This window comes from Podarcis raffonei, chromosome 1 (assembly GCF_027172205.1).
Source record: "Podarcis raffonei isolate rPodRaf1 chromosome 1, rPodRaf1.pri, whole genome shotgun sequence".
In the NCBI taxonomy this organism is placed as follows: Eukaryota; Metazoa; Chordata; class Lepidosauria; order Squamata; family Lacertidae; genus Podarcis; species Podarcis raffonei.
Window position 1 is genome coordinate 107,764,256 of NC_070602.1, and position 23,857 is coordinate 107,788,112.

General features: G+C 42.7%; 1 protein-coding gene across 10 annotated transcripts in view; it reads right to left on the reverse strand.

The window, feature by feature from the left end:
• Nucleotides 1-23,857, reverse strand: part of KCNH7 (potassium voltage-gated channel subfamily H member 7) — a 253,924-nt gene that overhangs the window by 227,525 nt on the left and 2,542 nt on the right. For all 10 annotated transcript variants that reach the window (XM_053408426.1, XM_053408431.1, XM_053408419.1 and 7 more), the window contains exon 2: nt 22,436-22,666. In XM_053408426.1, the coding sequence (XP_053264401.1) occupies nt 22,436-22,666 (231 nt within the window). The remainder of the gene's footprint in view (nt 1-22,435; nt 22,667-23,857) is intronic.

The window sequence follows — 23,857 nt, forward strand, 5'->3', positions numbered from 1 at the left end:
ACCTATATTAAGCTGTGGATGAGCTTTGGTAAAGATGTGCCCTCTAATTAAAATGATTTTGTCATAGCTTTCTCCTCATTAAAACTGTATTTTTCCTACTGCTTACAATCATACTATCAATGTGGCATGTTATCCCAAATCTCACCATTGCATAGTAGGTTCTGATGATAAGCATCATATGCTGTTGCTACAAAATCTGTACTCTGCTAACTGATGAAGGAAGGACACCAGGGGCTTTAGGCATTAGGTTTTGTCAAATACTTACTATCATGACTAAGTGTGGATTAGTTTCCAAGCCTTTTTTGATGGGGTGAGTGTGGTTATTTACACTGAAACTGTATCTCTGAATTTTCATGAAAACTAGAGAAGGAACAAAAATACAGTAATGGGACCAAAGGAGGGAAGAGGGTCCTTTTGAAGGAAACAGGCTGAACCTAGTGGTGGATGAGAGATGAGTTTCTGGATAGATGGACTTTCTGCACCCTGTGTTCAAGACTTTCCTGAGGTTGGCTTAAACATGTAAGAGAAGCTCTGCTGGATCAGACTGAAGGACCATCTGGCCCAGCATCCTATTTTCCACAGGGGCGAAATGGATGCCAATGGGAAGCCCATCTAAGCAGGACAATAGCCCTGTCCCAGAAGGTTTTCTCCAGCAGCTGGCATTCAGAGACAAGCTGCCTCTCACCATGGATGCAGGCAGGGCTCATATCCACCAGAAGCCATGCATTTGGTATTGTAGGTCTGGTTATGTGGAACTCCCTTCTGGCTGAGATTAGACAGCCCCTCTCCCAATGCTCCCCCCCGGGGGTATTCAAGGGTACTCAGTACTGGCACCTTTTGGGGTGCAAATGTTAAAATGTTAAAAAATGTTACTTACTGTAATAACTTCATGGTGAGTACTGGCATATTTGATCTTTAACAAAAGCACTGCCCCCTTTCCAATAAAAGACAAAGTCCTTTCTAGTCTAGCAGGCATTATAAGGAAGTTTTAAATCCCAGTGATTTCTAAAACAAAACAAAGACACATACTAGGGTAAAATGTGTGTGTGTGTGTGTGTGTGTGTGTGTGTGTGAGAGAGAGAGAGAGAGAGAGAGAGAGAGAGAGAGCATTATATTAGAAGAAAACTGTTTGCTGGATATGTCTATATTAGGAAAGATTTCCTATAAAAATGTGTGTAATAGGAGAAACTCATACTTAAATACTTATGAATTTTCACGAGCACTTTCTTTTTAAATCTCAAACTGACTTAGACATGCGGATAAATGAATTTAAGACAGGAAAAATGAGAAACTGAGATAAACTGAAACTGACAGATTTGCCCAACTGCTCACCCTGATTTGGCAACCGCTTAACCTGCAATACTACTCATCATGTGGTGAGTGGGCCTTCAGGAGCTTCCATCCACATGGAGCCAACTCCTAGGGGCCAAAGGGTCTTCAACCCCCCCATAAAATATTTGAGGGGCGCAGGCCCCCCAAAAAAAGTTAATTGGCATTGCCATTCAGGTGGGGGGGGTGCTGCATCATGTGATCTATTGTGTGGGCAGGGCTTACCTGGGCCCCGCAATATTTCTTCACCCCTGACCCACATAGTGAGACAAGTACTTATAAAGCCCTTGCTGTTTTCTCTGAGTTTGGTGGCAGGAGAAATTAAATCAGGCAAGCTATCGTTGCACTGAGTGGTGCATAGCCACAAACCAACCAGCTCTCTGCATGGTTAGAGAAGCCATGGATTCCACTGCCATGAAAGTGCCTTCAGGTTCTGCTTATAAGTCAGGCAAGAGCTCCTGCAGTGCTCAAGCTAAGAAGCAAGCAGGGGCAAGGTCCAGAAAAGCTTGAGTGTGACCCACACAATTCTGATGGGCTCACTACAGATATTTCCATTGCAACATTTGAATTACAAGCTGGTTCAGCCTAAATTAAATTCATCTCTCTCTCTCTCTCTCTCTCTCTCTCTCTCTCTCTCTCTCTCTCTCTCATTCACATACACACACACTCTTTATCAATTATTGCAGCAAAGATGCCATCTGATCCAATAACAGTGGAAGTGAGAAATCTCCTGGATATATAGACTTGACACTGGGTTTCAACCCAGAAAATAATACCCAACATTTCCCAGCAACAGCAAACATGTTTGAATATTCCATCACCAATGCTCTGTGTCACCTTGGCTACGACACTCTTTGATTCACATCAGAGGAGCTGAAGAAGGCAGAAGCTAAATTGGTCTGCTTAGAAACTCTAGTATCATTGTTTTTGTTAGTCACTGCAATCAGTTTTACGGGTTTTAATTATTAACTGCATCTTCCTAGGATTCAGTACAAATTTGTCAAAAGCTCTATTTGGTGAAACAAGGGTATGGAACATGTGGTCCTCCAGATGTGGTTGGACTCCAACCTTCAACAGCCTCAGCAAGGGATGCTAGGAGGCAGAGATCTGCATCCCATTCTGCAATCAGCATTGTTTCTGTTCTGCCACAGTTCATTTTCCACTAAAACCTACATCGTTTGTCTCACTATCTGCTATGGATGAAACAAACATGTTCATTTATGTGATTGTGTTATTAATTACAATGCATTTCAATGGAAGGGAAATATCAAAAACAATGCAAAAAATAGTGCAATTGTTTATGTAAGATCTGCAGACAAAAAAAAAAAAATGATAGTGTTGACTGTGTAAATTCTGTTCCTGACCCCAGGTGAATGTATGAATTCTGGCAATTTCTGCTCCCATTTCCTTTTCTGGCTGAATGGTCAGTGATAATATTTGGAGGGCTACAAGTTAGTTATGCCTGCTTTCAAAATCCCTCCCTGTCCCTACTCTCCTTCATTCATATGTGTGTGTGTGTGTGTGTATACTCTCTCTTCTCTTCTCTTCTCTTCTCTTCTCTTCTCTTCTCTCTCTCTCTCACATACACGGAGAGTGAGAGAGAGTGTGAAATAATGGTTCTTGCTTTATTTCTTTGACACTTCTCTGCCAATGATTTGTGCTGCAGTCTTATACCCAGTTTTCCGGGAATAGGCTCCACTGAACTGAATGGCAGAGGTGCACAGGATCACAGTCTCAGCTACACAGGAAGATTACTTTCATAGAAGCAGGTGAGAATGAATGACACTTGAAAGCAAGTAACACAACACATCCAATTGAAAATATATGAGCATGGGAATGAAGGCTGGTATATTGCTTCCACCCTTTTGATTTTGGGTTCCTCTTACATTTTATTTCCAGCATTAGCTTCCACCAATTTCTTTGGTTCAGAACACCCTGAATCCTGGAACTGAGGGATATGAGCCTTTCTTTAATAGTAGGTTCCTGGCCTCAAGCCAGATAGATCAAAAGTGCCAAGGAGCAGAGGATCTGCAAGCATGAGGGGGTGTTGAGTGACTTTGTGAACAAAAGGAAGAAAACAGATGCTATATAAGGGTTAAGCACACCCTGGCTATACACTAATTTGGAGAGGAAGAGAGAAGACGGTAAAGGGCTCAAACTCTTGGGACCGTGGGAAGATGCCTGCGGGAGAGAGAGGGGTGTACCAGAGAGAGGCTGGGTGGTCTGGAGGCGTGGGGATAAGCAGAGCAGAGGCATCCTTCAGCATCCTTTGCTGCGAAATGAAAGTAATGACAGGAGAAGCAAAAGGGAGGACAAAAGTTCTCTCTTCTGTGTCTGACCTAGATAAGGAAACCTAGGCAATGAACTTTTTCTCCTAATACAAGGGGGGAAATGTTCCAGTGAGGTTATCTCACTTCAGACTCTCCGACACTCCAAAAAGAATTCTGCGCAGTGTGAAGAGTATTCCCACCCTTTGAAGATCTGCTCTCTGTACGTCTTCAATGATGCAAATGGGGTGCTGACTAATGGATACCAGGCATCTCATAACGGTATGACAGCAGCAGCAAAGGCTCATTATCTCTCACTATGGAGGAGGCTATTGAAGAAGTCCCAGGCAACAATGTTCAGCTGAGCCCCAGGTCTTCTGAGCTGGGCCCTGGACCATCTGCACCACTTAAAACAACAATGACTATTTTGCTTTCACACTGCTGGGCATACTGCAAAGCACAGCCCTAGCGAGACTCCAGCAACCCACAATCTTCATTTGCTCAGAGATGTAAACTTGCATGTATGCACCTATATTAGCATATGCAAATGTGTGCCATGGACTGGTGCTTCGATGATTCTAACAACCTGGCAATCCATGGAGGCAGGCACATTAGGGTGAAGGAGCACTGACCAACACAACTCAGTCTGCCTTCAACCAGCTATCACCTTCCCACCTTCCTACTTACATCCAGCCCAGGGGATGGCAGCACTGCCTGTCAGCTTCATCCTTCTAAGTCTCATTGTTGCCCTTGAGGAACTCTAGCTCCACCTGCTGTTGGCCTCCTTGCCTTCCAGTTCCAGTAGGCAAGAGCCACCATTGCTAGCCATATCCCTGATTATGTCTCTCAATGAGGTGAAACCTGCAACTCACTTTTACCTTATGTTTGCCAACCCATCTACCTGGATTCCTCTCTTCTCCCTAAGTGAGTTCATTTTCATTTTCATAGAACACTTTCATATAACATTTTAGATAACCAGAGTTTGGAAAATGAAAGGGGAGGTGCTTTCTGATTATGTAAACAGTGGTTCCCCTCTATACGCCATAGCTTCTGTAATTGAGAAATGTTTTAACTATACAGTGAGCACATTTTAAAAGGAATACAAGGCATGAGTGGCAGTAAAACAACCAAATCCAAAAATCAATGCAGAAGAATTCAGTACCAAGCTTGTTTAATCAGAGATAAGTCTCAGCAAGTTCAGTAGGATTTACTCTCCTGTAAATGTGTTTAAACATTGCAACCTAAAGCCATGCTCACAAGATCAATTTAGATAGACTGAACAGTCATAAGGACAGGAGTATGGTTGGGATGGCTTGCAGATCCAAGAATAGACCCTATGCATAAGCAAAGAATTGGGAGCCATTTTCCTTCAGGGGGTGCTTCCAGATGAGGGCTTAATATTGTAAATTGGTCACTGAGAAGTAACAAATGAATTGTTACCCAAAAGGGAAAATCTGGATTAAATTGGTGGCGGTGGAAATATAGCCTGGTCTTTTGATGCCAATGACATAATGAGGACACATTGCAAAGAACTTGAATGCATGAGGAGCAGCGATCCTGCAATCAATACCCATCTAGAAGTACCTTCAGTTCCTGTCCACATGCACAGAGTGTCCTGAACCCCTGGCCTTCCAGGCAGCAAGTCAGTATGTCAAGTCCAAAGTCTGGGGGTCAAGCCACACAAGCAAAGTCTAAAGGTCAGGAAACGCAGTACAGGGTCAATCCAAGTAGCCAAGTCTGAAGTCCCACAGTCAAGATACAGTCCAGAGTCAAACCCAAAGCACAGTACTGAACCACAGTCCAGGAACAACCAAGCCAAAGTCCATCACCATGGGCAATTCAGCAGACACAGTACCTCAGCTCTGCTTTTGTACTTTGCATGCTGATTGCAGTATCTGGGCTTAATGAGACATGTGGCCCTCACCTGTCCTAAGCCTATTCAAGCTGAGGAATCACACCTTCTCCCATAGCTAGTGAGCCCCATCTGGCCAGCTAGGGAGCTAGGCTGTGGGCCTTGCCTGCCTCAGCCTCCTAGAGCACCACTCCGACTGCTCCCTATTACTCAGTGCCTGCCGTGTTCATATGAAGAAGGGTCCCTCTGGCTATGGTGACAGGTCCTGCTGCTCTGATTCCTGTGTATTAACCTCTATCCCCTCGCCATCCTCCATCACCCTGTGAGTACTTTCTTCCCCATCCTTTGCTTGCCCCGGTGCGTGCCAGTCCTGGCTGCACCTCACCGGGATCCTCTTCTTCCTCCCCATCATCCTGCCAACTCATGACACAGAGCCTACATTTGTAAGGATGTACCGGCTGTGCACAGGGTCTATGTATGCAGACAAAATACAAACACACGGAATAAAGACAGATGGATAATCTCATCGAAAACAATGGGATTGCAAGTGAACATCTGCTTTTTTTCTGGGTTGCATCCAAATTGTTCCAGAGGGAAGACCAATTCTGTCCTTTTGCCTTATCTCATTATCTGCTGTAGTAGCCCAACAATCGTTCCTTTTGACATAGCTCACAGATGAGGATAAGCCAGCCTCAAACTTTTTCAGGGAGAGAATGTGGTGATGATGAAATCCCTGTTCACACATAAGCCTGCGGATGAGAGCCCACGTTGTGAGAAGTCTCCAAGTGACTGTAGCAGCTAGCAGCTTTAATAACTGCTTATGGCCACCTGTAGATTACCCTCTCCCTCCCTCCCTGGTGGCACATAACTTCTTTCTAGACTCAGCACATAAGAGAGGAACAAGAAAGGAAAAACAAGCAGTGGCTACTTCTTCCTCTTTGCTACTCTGATTGCCAGAAGAAGCCAGGCTGTGGTGGATGGAGGATAAGCAGGCAGACAGCGGTGGTACTGAAAGAAGATGGGGCTGCAGTTTTCAGCAGGTGGTTGTAGCGGTTGTCAGAACTGCTACAGTCACTAAGAGGCTTCCCACCTCATGGAGCATTGTTCACTGGTTCCTGGATGAACCAGGATTCAGATTTCTGACTCCATAAAAGCAAGGTGCACAGTTTAGGTTGAAAAGAAGTTAGCTGCATTAACATCATTCCTCCCAGTATATCAAAGCTAGAGACATGTCAGCTCAGTCAACAAAGAGATCAAGATACATAGTCTGATTTGGATGAGAGCTCCAGAGTCCTTAAAACATGCTCCAGTGAGAGGGATTTGGTTTTGTGTGAATATAATAAGCATTATAAATTGTAAATGCTATTTTCCTGTAAAAGTATTTATACAGGGGAAAATATATTGCCTCACAAATAATGTGGCACTGTACACTTTATGCTGTAAAATAAAACCAATCATTAGTTTCCTACATGCACCTTCTGACAATCTTGCTGAGGGCTATAGTCCAATTAGCGTGGCCATTTGCAAGCCTGAATCCCAGCCATGAAGAATATATTGTTCAACTTTGTAGAAGGGCATGAATACAGAAGGAGTGAGTTCTAAAGCACGTCAGTGCAAGTAGATAAATAGGTACCGCTGCGACAGGAAGCTAAACGGCATTTTCGTGTGCTCTGGTTTCCATCATGATGTCCCATTGTGCCAGAAGTGGTTTAGTCATGCTCGCCACATGACCCGGAAAGCTGTCTGTGGACAAATACCGGCTCCCTTGGCCTGAAGCGAGATGAGCGCCACAACCCCATAGTTAACCATCCAGGGGCCCTTTACCTTTTTTACCTCTGTATACTAAACAAGTTGTCTTAACTTCTTACCTGATCCCCATCTAATCTGTGTAGCATGATAATAAGTACACAAGAATGAAAAATCCAGTCCTCCCATTTTGTCTGAATTATGTCTCTACCTGAATTATGACTTGAATTTAGAAGAAAGGAGAATGATATTTTGCAAGTTTTCTAACAGCTACATCATCATAACAATTGGCAAATTTTAATGGGGGAAATGATTTTTGGAATGGCACATGTCTTTATTAGAGAATAAGCTAAGCAGGGGAAGCAGCAGGGGGAAGTCCTATATCAAATATGGCAGGGCACGCAACAGAAGAGGAGAGAAGTGTTTTATACAGGAGTAGGACCACAAGAAGACATGAAAGACAAATGATCCCAAACCAAAAAAGCAATACTAGAAATCATGGCACTGCAGAGAATTGCATACATGGAATAGCCTTTGATGCCAACTAGGCCAAATCTCTGTTCAAAGATCAAGCTAGCAGCACCCTAGCCCCTATGGATTACAGCCTGAAGCAGTCTGCCACAAGCAGATGCATCAGGGAAGGTGTTTGCAGAGCAAATGATTCTACATGTGTTGGGAACATGAGCCAGGCCACATAGTACACATAGCAGAGGGAGAAAAAGCAAAACCCACCCCAAAACCACATCAGCTCCAAACCCGTTCAGGTGATAAAATCACTAGGGATCAGCATCTCAGGAACACAACTCTGTATCAGCTTTCATTGCCTCTATAGCAATCTATAGCTATCTTTTTAAAAAAAATCCAAAAGAGAAAAATGGGAGTATGCCAAGTAGGAAATATGAGCAGGTCTATATCTTGTAGCATAAATCACTTTTGCAGCATTCATTAATTGACACCGTTGATATCATTTTCAAGGAAATTTCAGCTCCTGACTTCTTCTGAATGAGTTAAATTGGTAGAGCAGGAAAGCCGTATCAGTGAGAAATTTGAAAAAGATCCAGGATATTATGCCTCTTATATTAAATGAATGGAAGGATGGCAAAGAAGCAGGCAAAGGATGGAAGACAGTTGCAGCCAGTGACTGATAAAAGCAGCTCCAATCCTTAGAAAGAAGTCAGATTGTCAGAACAGCACCCGTGTAAAACTCATGTTTTGTTATTCTCCTAAATATGAAAACTGATTCTTCCTCTCCTTTTGTGCTCTGGCATGCCTATCCAAGCAGCAGATACATGAGTTTATCTTTAAATTTTCATTTCTCATTTCATTTCATTTTGAACTTGCATACCACATAACTGTGCTCAATGTGGTTGACAACCCAAATGTACAACACAAGTCACATTGCCACCCTCTAAGTGTTCAAAGTCTAATGAAAAACAGAATTCAGGAATCTGTATATATTTCACACTCCCTCTTACAGACATATATATTTCTACAAGGTAATATCGACAAAAGATCAGCAAACAATAAAATAAAATCACCCCGTCAACTGTAAGTTAAATACTGTATTTTTTGCTCTATAAGACTCATTTTTTCCCTCCTAAAAAGTAAGGGGAAATGTGTGTGCGTCTTATGGAGCGAATGCAGGCTGCGCAGCTATCCCAGAAGCCAGAACAGCAAGAGGGATTGCTGCTTTCACTGCGTAGTGATCCCTCTTGCTGTTCTGGCTTCTGAGATTCAGAATTCCCCCCCCCCTTGTTTTCCTCCTCCAAAAACTAGGTGCGTCTTGTGGTCTGGTGCATCTTATAGAGCGAAAATTACGGTAATTGCATTTGCAAATAGCCACGAGATTACGCTGAATTTCCTTCCTGCATCCCCCATGGAAGACCTTCTCCGACCCTTCACTGCTTCCTCTAGGGCTCCTCCCTTCTGCCCCTATCTATTCCTATTCTGCTTGCATAGTAACCAGGAGCAGAGCAGGGATCCACTTTGGTGTATTTGCAAGAGACGCAAGCCAAATGTTACTTGCAGTTGTGCTTTATGCTTCACGAGAGCTGCATGTAGTTTATGCTTGAGCATCTGTACCTACATGCAAAACATGAAGTTGAAAAGCGGCTGCGGCTTCAGGAGTTAAATCCCCAGTGAAATGTTTCATACCTTTGGCATTTCTATCAGGGACGGTGCTGTAGCTACAAAGCTGAGAGAATGTGATCTCTACTGGATAGAATTGTGTGGGTGTCATTGTCCTTTAATCCTCTAGAAGCAAACCTATGAAGCCTGTGTCATGGCTTATTTAATGTTTTGCTGTCCCCTCCCCACCCCTCTCTTCTATCTATTGAGCCATATTATTAAGAAATAAGTGGGAAAACAGAGCTGGCCCGTGAAGAAATAATTCCATTTGCCATGATTGGGCATTTTGTACTCCTACCTATCTTCTCTGGAAACACTCTCTTTCATAATGTCTGTTCAGAAACTACTCTGTAGAAATGGAGTAATAATATAAAATGGAATAATAATAATATTTATTATTTGTACCCCGCCTATCTGACTCCGAGCAGCTTCCAGCATATACAGAAACATAATAAAACATCAAACATTAAGAACATCCCTATTCAGATGCCTTCTAAAGGTTGTATAGTTACTTATCTCCTTGACATCTGATGGGAGGACATTCCACAGAGTGGGCATCACTATCGAGAAGGCCCTCTGCCTTGTTCCCTGTAACCTCACTTCTCTCAGTGAGGGAACCACCAGAAGGCCCTCAGAATTGGATCTCAGTGTCCGGGCTGAACAACAGGTATAGTAAATTGGGCCAAGCATACAGGAAGTTGCCTTCCACTGAGTTAGACCATTGGTCTTTCCAGCTTAGTATTGTCTATGCTGACTGGCAGTTCACTGTAGTGAAGAATAGTGTGACCAGGTGTCTGCTGTCCAGGTGCTAAGTCCTGAAGGGCAATTTCAAGACAGCATCAAGACTTTCCCTTCTTCTAGCTCTTTTCCCTAAAATCAGGCAGCACTTCAAACAGAAGGCTGTGTTAAACAGGATGTGTGGACACTCTGTGACTGATTTGCTGCCTGAGTTGGTTGGTCTCTGCATGGTGTTGTGGTCCAATACAATTTTCATAGAGCTTCAGCAGATGAGTTTCCACTCACAAACTGAAGCATGACAGAGTGGATAACACTTAAGCATTCTGAAGGAGCCATATTGTTGCAAGCCTAAAGGCTAATATCATACTCTCCAACATTTCTCCGATGAAAATAGGGATGTTCTAAATAGGACAACAACAACAACAACAACAACAACAACTATTTATACCTCACGCATCTGACTGGATTGCCCCAGCCCCTCTGGGTGGCTTCCAACATACAAATATAATAAAACATTAAACTTTTTTTTAAAGAACTTCCCTATACAGGGTTGCCTTCAGATGGCTCAAAAGTTGGATAACCCCATAGCCTCTAATATTTCTCCCTGGAAAATAGGGATGGTTGGAGGGTCTGTAATATGGCCTCTTCTCGGGGCTAGAGAGTAGTTTGCTGACTGATTGTGCTTGCTTAATCATAAGTGCAGATGTATTTGATAGCTGGCAGCTAGTAGCTACTAAACAGAAACAGTTCAACAATTTACATCTTACATCTTGCTAGCTTTTTGTAAGAACAACAAAAGATTCCTGAGGCACCACTATATGATGATGTGAGTTCTGGTCCTCAAAGGCTTATACCACAATAAATTTATAGCATGGCTATTGTACCCACACTTACTTAGAAGAGGCCTCACTATATTCCATCTGATTTGCATCTGAGTAGATATGCTTGGGGATTGCGCTGATAATCTCTGAGGTGCCACGAGACTCTTTGTTGCTTTGGGTAGCCATATGTAAGCTGTTTCGAGTTCCTCAGACAAAGAATGGAAAGATGAAAGTAACAGAACTGAGATCTGAGCTGCACAAAGCACATCCGTAAGCTCAGGGTGCTGGTACAGCTATATCACTCACAGCTTCATTTTTTCCTGTCTCCATAAATACAGGGTGCAACCCGCCCCCCAGCTTCAAATCTTAGCATTTGTTATAGAGGTAAAAAGAGAGTGTGACATTTGTCAAGTTGCAGAATACTATTAGCAAGTCGGAATGATGTTAGCAACTTGTCTCCTGCAATTGGGTAAGGGACTTTCTTCCATTTCTGACTAAAATATAGGGAAATAAAATCACTCCACTGATAATTAGCCTCTGAAGCAAGACTGCTTCATTGCAGATATGATGCACTCATAATAAAGTGCTCAGAGTTAATTAAAGTCTTATTAGCCATAATTGTTTTGCAGTTCAAAATTACATGATGGCATTGGAAATAGATACAGAACAAGGTGTTTGCAAAACAGTGCCTACCTAGAACTCCTTTAGCACGTGTAAGAGCATTTACATTGTCTCAGTGTGAAAACTGCTGGTGTCTCATCTGTGTAAGACTTTTCATAGCTATTAGTAATCACTGTTGAAAAACAAAGCAGACATTTTACAAGGATGGAAAAGACCTACTTTCATGACATTTAAGAGCTTTTCAGTGAAGTGGGTGATTAAAACATGGGGCAAAGAAGAAGAATGAGAAACAAACAGATCTATTCTTGGCATTAAATAAAATCTACAGACAATATTGAAAGTGTAGGCCTCTGCTGAACGCTTTCTGATCGTGAGTTTTGTATACAAAATATTGTTTTTCCAACAGTAGCTGTAGAAACAATCAATTACTTGACACGTTGTTATAGGGTGCACACAGATAATCAACTTGCGAAGCGACTGATAAGTGTCCTGGAACCATCACTGCAATTCGGCTAAGTCAGCCAGGACTCTGCTGTACTTAATTGAAGAAATGCATATAGCCTATAAAACAAAGGTATTTATTTTGCTCTAGAGAAGCCGATTGATCTCTCTGATGCAAATTTGGAGGTGATTACTCTAATTTAAATATACATGCAATACCTCTCATAGTAAAGAGTGCAATGGGGAGACAGAGGTGGACCTTGGTTATATGCTGCACTGTGTAAGGCCATTTGACACCCTCCCCTCGCAACCCTTACAATGCCAGCTTAAGCCAGGCTTTGAGAAGGAGGTGTGAGGCTCTGGCAGGGTCCTAGAGCCCTCCTATCTTCTTCCCAAAGCCCGGTAAGTGCTTGTCCAGCTTTGGGAAGGAGGATGGAGTACTCTAGGACCCTGTCAGAGCCATCACACATCTCTCCTGAAGCCAGGCTACTGCCTACCAGCCTTTGAGAAGGTGCCCTCCTTGGCTGTGCACCCAGTGTAACCTCACCACTGGCGTTGCCCTAAATCCACCTCTGGGGGCACCCGTGTGCCTGCTCAATTCAGGTGCGTGCTGCTATCAGTTGATGGGCCACTTTGAGGCCTCCACTGCTCTTCCTTCTATTGATCTTTTAACTGGCCTTGGGCCAGACAGCCCTTCAAACAGAGTATATAAAGTTTAGGATGCCAAGATCATGGTGATAAGTGAATCAGGTGGCAAATGTTTCCACCTTCAACTGATGTATGCTGCACAAGGCAGACCCAGCTTTGAGAAACATGTTGCAAGATTTACAATGGGGATGGGCAACGTGTGTGGCCTTCAGATGTGACTGAACTGCGATTTCCATCAGCCAAAGCCAGCATAGCCAAGGCTCAGGGGTGACAGGAGTTGCAGTCCAACAACAACTGGAGGGCCACAGGTTCCTCATCCTTGCTCTGCAGTGAAGAAGGTTCATCTGTCCACATTCTAGGCAACAGGAGAACGGCAGACACTGAGCACAGATAGGGAAGAATAATTTGGAGCATTTTTTAAAGAAAAGCATAAAATTTATGATTTTGAGTTATATCAATTTCAGTAATTTTACAGTCATTTTAACATTTCAAAACTCAACTTCTTTCCTCCTCTTTCTGCGGTTCCTTAATTTTATTTTTATCATTTCATGCATATTCTAAATTAACTTAACTCATTCTTTTATTCATCTACTTTAATTATATACTCTTACAAAACTGCAGGTTATTACAATAATCTTGCCAGTGTTCTTATCTATTTACAATTTGTTTGTAAATATTCAATAAACCATTTCCATTATTTTATAAAAAAAGTTTGTTATCTTGATTTTTTTTTTCTGGTAAGTTTTGCCCTTTCTGCATAGTCCCTAAGTTTTTGTATACGTGCAAATAACTTGGAGCATCATGTCTCTGTGAGATACATGACTTAGATATTTCCGCATGGCATTGTGAATATTAAAAATGGGCAGGGTTTGCTGACTATTTTTCCCACTTGCTTGAAATGTGCAGGAGCTAAAGGAGGGCTTGGCAGTGCTCCTAAGCAGCTACCATCATCCACTGCGATGTAGGTCTACTGCAGGCAGTGGTGGCTGGTGCTCATTGTGACTGTGAGGGTGGAAGGCAGGGAGGTTAACAGTAGGTGGAGCCAAAACCAATGTCAGTCAGAGCCACCCTCTGCCTGGTTGTAAGAAAGAAAGCAGGCAGGTGTGGTCTGAGGGCAGACTAAGGGTAGTTAGGCAGTGTCCTCCTCTGACTGCAGAAGAAACTTTCAGTGGATTGTGCTTCATGCTGGCAATAAAAGTCACACACAAGGTTTGGAGCTAAGAAGATGGCCCTGTCTTGTTCTTTGGCGGAACCTGAGTTTTTGGATAACACCTCAGTGCCACAGTGCAGAAGGTCAGCGGCAGCAATGTTCACCTGATCTTCTAACAAAAGGCGTGACTAATGAGATGGCAGACTGTACAATAGCAATTGCTAACTTTCACCTCTGTGGCTCGTGCTCTGTCATTACTTTAGCGGTTTTTGAGACGGAGCTTTGTTACAGGCTATTAACCTGGGCAGTGAGCTTGACTGATAAAACGTCACTCAGAAGACCCATGGCAAATAGGTGCGACAGGCTAAACTGAAAAGGCTGCGTTGCACTTCGCCCAGGTAGCTTTAATGTGGGAGATGAACCTTTATAAATCGAGGGTGCTAAACACTATTCTGAGTGGGGGTGGGGAGAAGGTGCTGTGTGGAATTCTGGTTTCCACTCTAGGAGATTTTTCACTGGGTGCTTCAGAATGCAATAAAACATGTGGCTTTTTTAAAACAACAACAACAACTCTGGTTCTGACAGTCTTCTAGACTATGGCATGTGAGGGGGTGGGGATTCCCCCCCCCCCCCAAGAAGGGCCTTATCCTTTTCTTGGAAACCTTCCCAGGGTCACACGCTAGTGGTAGGCAGGGCCAAAGGCAAAAATAAACCCCTCTAAATTTTACTTTTGTATTGTAAACTACATTATGCAAACACACACACAGAGAGAGTTCTATGCTTGAGCCATTCAACCAAGAGAAATGAGCAGAGTTAAAGGACACGTTCCAGCCTGGCAAAAACACTTTTTGGATACAAAGCAGGGCTGAGGAAGGGCATTCCAAGGGTTAGATAGGCAGGCCTGGAGGGTTCCATTTCGCCCCAGAGTCTAGGGTTCCCCACTCCTGGCATAGGACAAGGAATTACTGGCATGTATTGTTGTCAGGTGCTTTTGGGCAGAGAGGCAACTTATATATACTTTAAGGAAAAATAGGGCCTTTTTCGTAGCTGCTCCCAGACTTTGGAACTCCATTCATAGAGAAGCTAGTCTTGCTCCCTCATTGTTGTCCTTCCACTGGCAGGTGAAGACCTTCTTGTTTCAGTAGGCTTTGGGGAACTGACTGCTTTTAATGAAAGGGGTGGGGCCTTGCTGTTTATATTGCAATTATTTGTATGGTTTAAATAGATTTCATATATGTATACAATTTTACTTCTAACAATTGTTTTTTATATGTTTTTAGAGGTTCTCATTTTTATGTGTAAGCTACCCTGTGTCCCCATCAGGGGAAAAGGTGAGATACACATAAATATGTCATCATCATCAATAGGAGCCAGTATAGCAAAGAGGCTATAATGCCTCGAAAAGGACATCTGGATTTCAGTCCTCACTCACTCCATGGACTGAAGACGTGGCCTTGTGGGTGAGTCTCTACCATTCAGCCACAGTTCCTTAAATGTAAACTCAGGACCTAAGACTTGCCTTGGTGGATCAGATCAAGGGTTCATGAAGGCCCACATGTCACAGAGAAGCCTGTAGCTTAGTAGTAGTTGTCGTCCTTCAAGTGTGCAGAAGGGGCCACATTCCATCCCTAGCATTACCAGGTAGGACTGAAAGAAGCACTCTGCCTGAAATACAGGAGGATCGCTGTCAGGGTTTTCTCCCCCCCCCCAATAAAGAGCTGTTGTCTTACAAGGAAAGTCACTTAGGAGCTGTCTCTGATGATCGGTAGAGCTGGAGAATTAGCAGGATTGCAAACTCCTCTCTTTCTCTCTGTGCCACCACATTCCAGCCATCCTGCTCTCCCTCTCCCTGTTTGTTATGAAACATAGCTCATTGGCAGAGCGTACACTTTGCATGCCAAGAGGTCCTGGGTTCAATCCCTGGCATCTCCAGCTAAGGAAGACCCCTGCCTGAAACTCCAGAGAGAAGCTGTCCATCAGTGGAGACAGTACTGAGCTACATGGATCAATGGTCTGACTCAGTATAAAGCAACTTCCTATCACCACTGGACCTTGCCATTGCCCATAAGAACATATTACTGACTCAGCCTCATAAGGCTGAATAAGATGCATTGTACAAATGATAAACACAATGTGCTGTTGAGTATATAAATTCATTTTTTCCCCCTTGCCCTTTAAACTATTGATTAGCAACTTCAGTGATTCTGGGAAGCAAAATTCTGTTTGTTTATCAGATCAACCCTCCATGTTGCACAATTCAACAAAAGATGGTGGCAATACTATTTCGCTCTTTGGAATATCAAAATAACTGTCAGAAGTAATTCTTTCCGGCTGTCATGTTATCTGTCACCACCACGTCCTGCCCTTGTATTCCTCCTCCACAAAATCTCTCCGGTTACGCAGCAGCATTGAGCAACTTCACTCTCCTGTCAATAATCAGACTTCATAGGATGTCTACACTTAGGTACCTCTGACTTTCATCCTCTTACAGCGCACCCATCACACATGAAAAGGGCTGACAGGATACAACGCTCCTTGATTTAAATACACAACCCCCCACCCTCGATCCCCTCACAATTATAGTTTTCATGTCAAAGCTTTACAGCTTTATCACCCCAAGCAATATTTTACAGCTGTCAAGTATGATTTATGCAATAATGGCTTAAAGAGAGAAATGGGAGTCCTCAGAGAAAGAGCTGTCACACATCTCCATGGCAAATAACTTTATTAAAACAAAAATATTGATATACTGCATAAACAGTATCTCCCCTCCAAAGATACCTAATCAGATCAGTCACTAAAGATAAACCGATTGTAGAAAGGATGTTATGAAGCAGATGAGGAGGAACATTGTTCCCTGTTACTCTGAATTTTAATAGCTACTAATGCCTATTGGGCAACTTTGGAAAACACTTTATTTAGGCACAATTGGTGATATGATTTTCATATAACTTGGTAATTTAAGACACACAGCTTTCCTAAGCTGAGCAGAGTGACTGCAGTCAAAGGGAATGCAGATTATTTAGCTGTTCCATTGAGATGTATGTAATCACTTATTTTCTTTTTTTAAAGTATTTTTACACATCAAAGTTTGGCCTGTTTTTCAAGTGCTCCTTTTGATTATGCCCCACCACCTTGGTTATTTTACTAATTTCCCATAAAGGATTAGCTCATGGCATGGAATGAAATATACATACAGGCTTTGAACTTTAGACAAATGGTTCTATTAGAAAAAAGGGGAGGGAACTACAAAAATGATATAGATACAGTTTAAGCAGAGTTCTGTAATGCGAGCCTCCTTTTCCCACAGGGTATATGCATAACTCTCCACAGTGATTTTACATGGACCATAGAAGTGTTACTCTGTGTCAGTTTAATTCGATCAATTGCTTGTGGCTTGGCCACCATTAAACCCTCCTATTAAAATCTCCTTTCTTCTTCCTGCTTCTCATGGAAATTGCTTCTTATAACGCTGGAACATCCCAGGAAGCTGAGAGCCATTTACTGACAGGTAGAGATGTTAACTTTGGTAATTCTTGAATGTGTTAGGAATGCAGCAATTGATGACATTTTATTTGAAAGGGGCTATAGCTCAGAGGGGTAGCATCTGCTTTGCATGCAGAAAATCCCTAGTTCAGTCACCAGCATCACCAGGCAGGAGTGGGGAAGAGCCCAGTCCAGAGCCCTGGAGAACTGCTGCCAGTCAGGGTAGACTGTTCGTTCTTAGACCATGAGGTTCAAGCTTTTGTGGTTCCAACTGTCTTTTATCCGTATCTGCTTTGGTAGCAGAGGATGGTTCATCTCCTTCTGCATTGCCTCATGCCATTTGCTGGCTTCTTCCTGAGGCAGTTTCTGAACATCCTCAAAGGCTTCAGGTTCACACTGAGCCACACCAACCCACACACTTGTGGCTTCAAACCTGTCAGGCAGTTTTCCCTTCGTGGCTCGAGTTCATCTCCTCAGCGTGAGTTCTGGTACCCCCTCTGACCCACTAGGGCCAGCTAGACCATCCCCAGCGTCAGAAAACTCCCCCTCTGACCTGCTGCGTCTTTTGAACCTTACAGCTGGACCTGTGGGTGAGGATGGCTCACTCTTTGGCTCAGACTTGACAGTAGCCTTTGGAGGGGTTCTGGGCCGCTCCTTTGGGGGGGGGGTCTGGGCTGCTCCTGCACTGAACTCTGTTGCTCTGGACTCTGTTCCTCAGCAACAGGATCAGTTCCCACCTCCTCCTCCCCAGCGTCAAATCTCGTCAAATATTGAGTGAGATGGACCAATGGTCTAAATGAGTTTAAGGCAGCTTCCTAAATCCCAATGACTGATGACTGGCTGATTGGTTCATGAAAAACCCAACTCCCAGGTGAAGCAATTAACCCAGGGACACTTCAGGCCCGCCAAACTGAGAGACTGGGGGTAGTGGTTGGTTTTTTGTTTTGCTTTTTTTTTTTTGTTTCAGGGCTTTTTTTCTACCCGGAACTCGCCGGAACTCAGTTCTGGCACCCCTCAGGTGGGCGCCTTTGCCATTATAAGAGAACAAGGTGGTAAGTTCCGGCACCTCTTTTTCCAGAAAAATAGCACTGTTGATTATTATTATTAATTCAATTTATATACCACCCTATATCAAAAGACCCCAGGATGGTATACAACACTGAAAACACATTACAGAACATCAGTGATAAAAACGTAATAAAAAGCATACTGACAGAAAGCCTGATAATAAAATAGTCATCGTAATAACAGTCCTCTCCCTCACACTTTTACAGGCTGTAGATTATTTAATAGCCATAGGCCTGGGTAAAGAGGAATGTTTTCACCTGGCATCTAAACACATGTAATGATGGCGCCAGGCAAGCCTCTCTGGGGAGCATGTCATAAGAAGCTTTCAGAAAGTTTGAAATGTGGACTGCCATCCTATAACACTTACCTGAGAGTAAGTTCCACCTGGCTCAATGGGTCTTACTTCTGAATATCCACTGATAGTTACCTGCCAACATCTTAAGCATAGAGAAAGTAAGCACCAGTGCTCATCCCAAAGGTTCACAGGGTGAAACATAGCTGCTGCAGTTCTATAAATATGCACATCCCATTGAAATCAATGGCATAACAAAGCATGTGACTGGAGCTGCTGCAGCTACTGCCATGGTTTCTATTTATTGCTACCCGGACACTACACTGGATCCATTTCATTAAAAGTCTCAGGGTTCTGCTTAGGAAAGGGTTTCTCCCAACACTCGGCTTCAGGGGCTAATACCTGCTTTGAGCTCCTTCTAGGGGTGACAGTCCCATTAGCTAGCATTTCCCTCTTCTTCACCAAGTTGCTATAAAATATATCAGGCACGGCATCTTCAACCTCTAGGGCCCTGTCCACCAACTGGCAACCTGTGGACCACACAAAGCCCACAGAGGGATGGTCAGCAAAGAGGGTGGCCTGCACCTGGCCAACCCATTAAATATGCCAGGGACGGGCAGGAAGCAGCCCCCATGCCCCTGATTGGCCTTGCAAGTGAGGCCTGTCCCAAATGGAGGGTCCAGCATGGCCAGAGGTGAGTGGCACCAGGTGACCATCTCCTCCGCCAACCACACAGGAAGGTGGCGGCCTTCCGGGATGGAGCTCCAAGACAGTGGATATTGCCCTAGTGTTTGGCACCTGCCTTGCTGTTTTAATAGACAATTTGTTGTCCTGTAGAAAGAGTTATGATTCTCTAGTAGCACCAAGGGCCAAACCCTTTCTTGGACTCTAGTTCTTTTGAGATAGAGAGAGGCACAGCCAAGAGAAGCAGAGGGTTGCACTGGACAGAGTGTTAGGTATGATGCAAGGAACCCCAGATATATAATCACCAGTCAACCAAGGTTGTCTTGGCACCAGTCACTATGTTCATATCTGCATTACAGTTCTAGATATTTTATATAAGTTTAACTGGATCTTAGGAACTGTAGCTTGCTAGCAAAGATGCAAAGTATTCCCCATTAGCAGTTAGGCCCTCTCAGAGAACTACTACAAAGGAAATGGCCATTCCATTAGTTCAAAGCTACTATTCTAAACACACTTACCACGGAGTAAAATCCATTGAATCTAGGGGACTGACTTCTGAATTAGCATGTTTAGGTTTGTACTGGATCTTATTTGTAGGAGGCATGCCTTATCTCTCAGTCTAACCTACATCACAGGGTTGTTGTGAGAATAAATGTTGGGCAACTTTTATATAAGCTGCTCTGAGAAGCCTGGAAGAAGGGCAAGATTTCAAGTATGCTAAAACAAATGAGCAAGCAACATTTGCACCCACTGAAAGCCACAGCCTTTGGATCAACAGATACATTTTCTTTGAACATTTAGAATGGAATCGAATCCAGAGCTGTTCTGGATTTCTTAAGGGTTCCATATTATACTCTTAGCACCAACGGGAGTAACTCTACCCACCACCCGTGTACCCAAATGCCAGTTTGGCAATGCCAGCGAGAAGAAGCAAAGAGCCACATGGGTCACTGTTGCTTTAAAGCTTGATTCTCCTCTATCATTGCAGTTCTCAAATGAATGTAAACAGCAGGCTGGCAGGCCTCCAAAGCTAATTAAAGCTCCGAATTTGAATATACGAGATTACTTTGCATTTCCCCTTTGAATACATGTACACAGTGCAAACAAAAATAGAGTACAACAGGCTTATGCATTATTCGGATTTGTTTAATGTCTGACTTATAATGCTGAATAATCAGAAAAGAAAACTAATTTAAACCTTCAGAAATAATTAGCATCGCCATTCCCTTATCCGGCTGCATCATGACAAATGAACATGCATGCTTATTTTCCTTGCTCCCCCCCCCCATCAAAAGCATAATACTGTATTGTTCTTAGTTCATGCCATGACTAATTATGTCAAATATATTTCAGTCAGCCTGTAATCTTTCTTTCTAAAAACAATCGCCAAACTGTCCTCCATCTGAAACAGGTAGATCCTTCTCCCCCATCCATTTTTCTCTTTTTTAAACTCTCTCCAGAGTAATTACTCAGTATTTGAAGCAGTATGGCGGGGTGTTTGTTTAAAGCTGATTGTTTCAGGGCAAGACTCGACTGCTCTTTACTTTGACTGCTGAGTAGCTTATTCATTCAGGTGCCCCTTTTAACCTAAGCGTATGCCTGAGCATGCTTTTTTCCATGATGTGAAACAATCCATACAGATCAACACTCTCAGCACGGAATCTCCTTTCCTTCATTAAACAGCGGCGTCACTCGCGAGGGCAAGGGATCAGCAACACAACAAAAAACGGACACCACAGGTTACATGACTGTCAGAGATTATATGATCAACAATAGCATTGCTTGCATTCTCATTCTGCTTTCGGGTACATTGGTAAGGATATTTCTGTCGGTAGATCTGAAACTAGGAAACACTTTCAGGCTGCAGCTATTTTCTGCTAGGATTCAATCACAAACCTGGAAATTCAGGTTGTGCAATTAAATATTATTTGGTTGGGAGTTCCAGGGCAGCATGCCTGATCCTCTACCCTCCCAATCAAACTTTTTGTGATAAGGAATATAATGCACTGGAAAGTGAGGGATAGCATTTCCTTGTGGCAAAATCATTTAACCTCCCCACAAACAAATCAGAACTAATGCTCCATAAATAGCCAACGTCACCTAGTCTCCCTGCAAACTTTGTATAAATAAATCAGGATGGATGCTCAATAAACAGGTCATCCCGAAATGACCTCAAATCTCATCATTAGTCACTATTCAGCACATATACATAAGCCCGGTGTTTTCATTAGCTTCAAGCACACATAATTCCTTGTTTGAATGTAGACACTACATTGATTTTGAGCAAGTCACTCACCAATCTCATAGATTTAGTTTCCCATCCATAAAATGAGACAATATTGACAAATTTCATGAATGAATTCAAGGGCAATTAATAAAAACATATTATATGGCTGAATTAGATATGAATTCTAAACTCTTTTGTACAATCTGAAATAAAATGATTATGATGGTGATCATGACAAAAAAAAAGTTGTATTTTCCCAAAAGAGATAAAAATGCATTCAAAATTCAGCAGTTGTTCCTACAGATGGTGACTGCCTAACACATACTAACACCTGAAGGTGAAAAAATATCTAAATCATACAAACACTTGATTCCCCCGGTCAAGAGTTATTTCTATTCTTTAAAAAAAGAAATCGCTTCCTGGAATGGAAATTGGAGGGGGAAGTTGAAAATTGCCATTTGAAACAACAACCTTAGATCATTTTTATGCAAATTCTGAACAAACCCTGCTTACACACCAATCCTGAGGACATGTAAACAGAAGCAACTTGCCCTGATTGGAGTGGAGCATGATACCTCAAATGTCCTTAAAATAACAACCTTGTTTCATTGCATATGAAAGAAGTGCAGCTCCACTAGGGTTGAGGCAATCAGTTCTAGGTTTGGGCTTTGTATAGGTGCATTGTATAGGTAAGCCACTATCAAACGTTTTCTTAATGTGGTCTTGCATTATTTGGATGACTGGCCCATTGTATTTACTGTACTTTTATTTTAGCTGCCTTTGTATAAATGCATGTTTCACACAACATAGCATATCTTATGTTGACTGACTCCTAACAAAACTCTGACCTGTAGTATCAAAGAAGCCATCTTTCAAAACCAGTTCCAAAGGAAGCCAATTTCTCAAAGACATTTTTTAAAAAATTGAAACTACTTTACCATCTTTATGATAATAGGTGACTTCCACTTTTCTCTCCTCTGACCCAAGCAAAGCCTGAGCAATTTGGGCAATGTGATGCCTTTTGGTCTCTGGTCCATGAAGAAAGTCACAGGTGCATGGTTTCTGCATGACGTCTGGTCTGGAGAATCCAGTCATCTCACAGAACCCATCATTGCAGTAGATGATAGCACAGTTCTGCACTCTAGCATTAGCAATGATGAATTTTTTATCTGCAATAAAAAAAGTAATGTATTTTTCAGTAATTGTGCAACATTTCATAAAACCTCACAGCTGCCTGTCAGGAGATATTTCTGCATCTGACTGCTACAGTATAGCGAACTTCAGTAGATATTCAACACTACACAAATGTACCAGAGGTCTTTAAAAAAGAAATCAATAAAAAGTAGATGAATTAAATCCAAAGTCACCTGAATTGCTGTGGGATTTGATCCAGGAACCTTTATTGCAAAACTTATCAGCAAATACAAATATGACCATAGCTTTTGTTGTGCTGAAAATGTCCAACAAGGGAAGGCTGCCTAGGATGGATATCCATGTAGCCTGGAGGGAAGGGAGTAATTCTCAGGCTTTAATTTTAGATGGGGTTGCTTGCCAAAGCTTAGGAAATAGGCTTCATAATAGGACTTGTAATAGGGGTTGCCAATGTGGTGCCAACAGAGGCCTTCCCAAGCACCAACAGGGTCTGTCCCTTTCTGAAACTAGGCTTAAAAGGAGTAGTCAACAGAATGGGTTGTGGGGTGTATATGCGTTTCTTTGTGTGTGGTGCCCCTAGGCCCTGAAAGTTTGGGATTGTGAAGCAAACTCCAGCTTTAAATAAATCCTAGGTACAGACAGGTCAACAGGAAACGTGAAATAGGGATGTTTTACTAATAATTTAACACCACTGCAAATAATTCCACAAAAAACAACTAGTGCATTTTTTTAAAAAATCTCCATTAGCCTTTTTGATACCTTGTTGGTTATATTAGTCATCAATTACATTAGTAATCTGGGGAGCATTGAGAAATAAAACTTTAAAAGAGAGTGAATGGTCTATTCAGTTTGCAAAAGCTTCCATGCTGGTCAGTAGAGAATAGGACTTGATTCCTAGGAAGCTGTCTTATCTATTTGTCCATCTTCCTTAGTGTTGCACAAACTTGGGTCTCCAACTGTTTTCAGACTACAATTCCCATCATCCCTGACCACTGATCTTGCTTCCTAGGGATGATGGGAGTTGTAGTCCAAAAACAGCTGGAGACCCAAGTTTGCGCAACACTGATTCTAGCTCCTAAGTGTCCACTCTGACTGGTAGGCACTCTCCAGCGTCTCAGGGAGAGGTCTCTTTTTGATTCAGGGTCTCACCTGGAGACATTTCTTACTTGTCACATAACCAGACAAGTATACAAGCTTGATTTTTACTT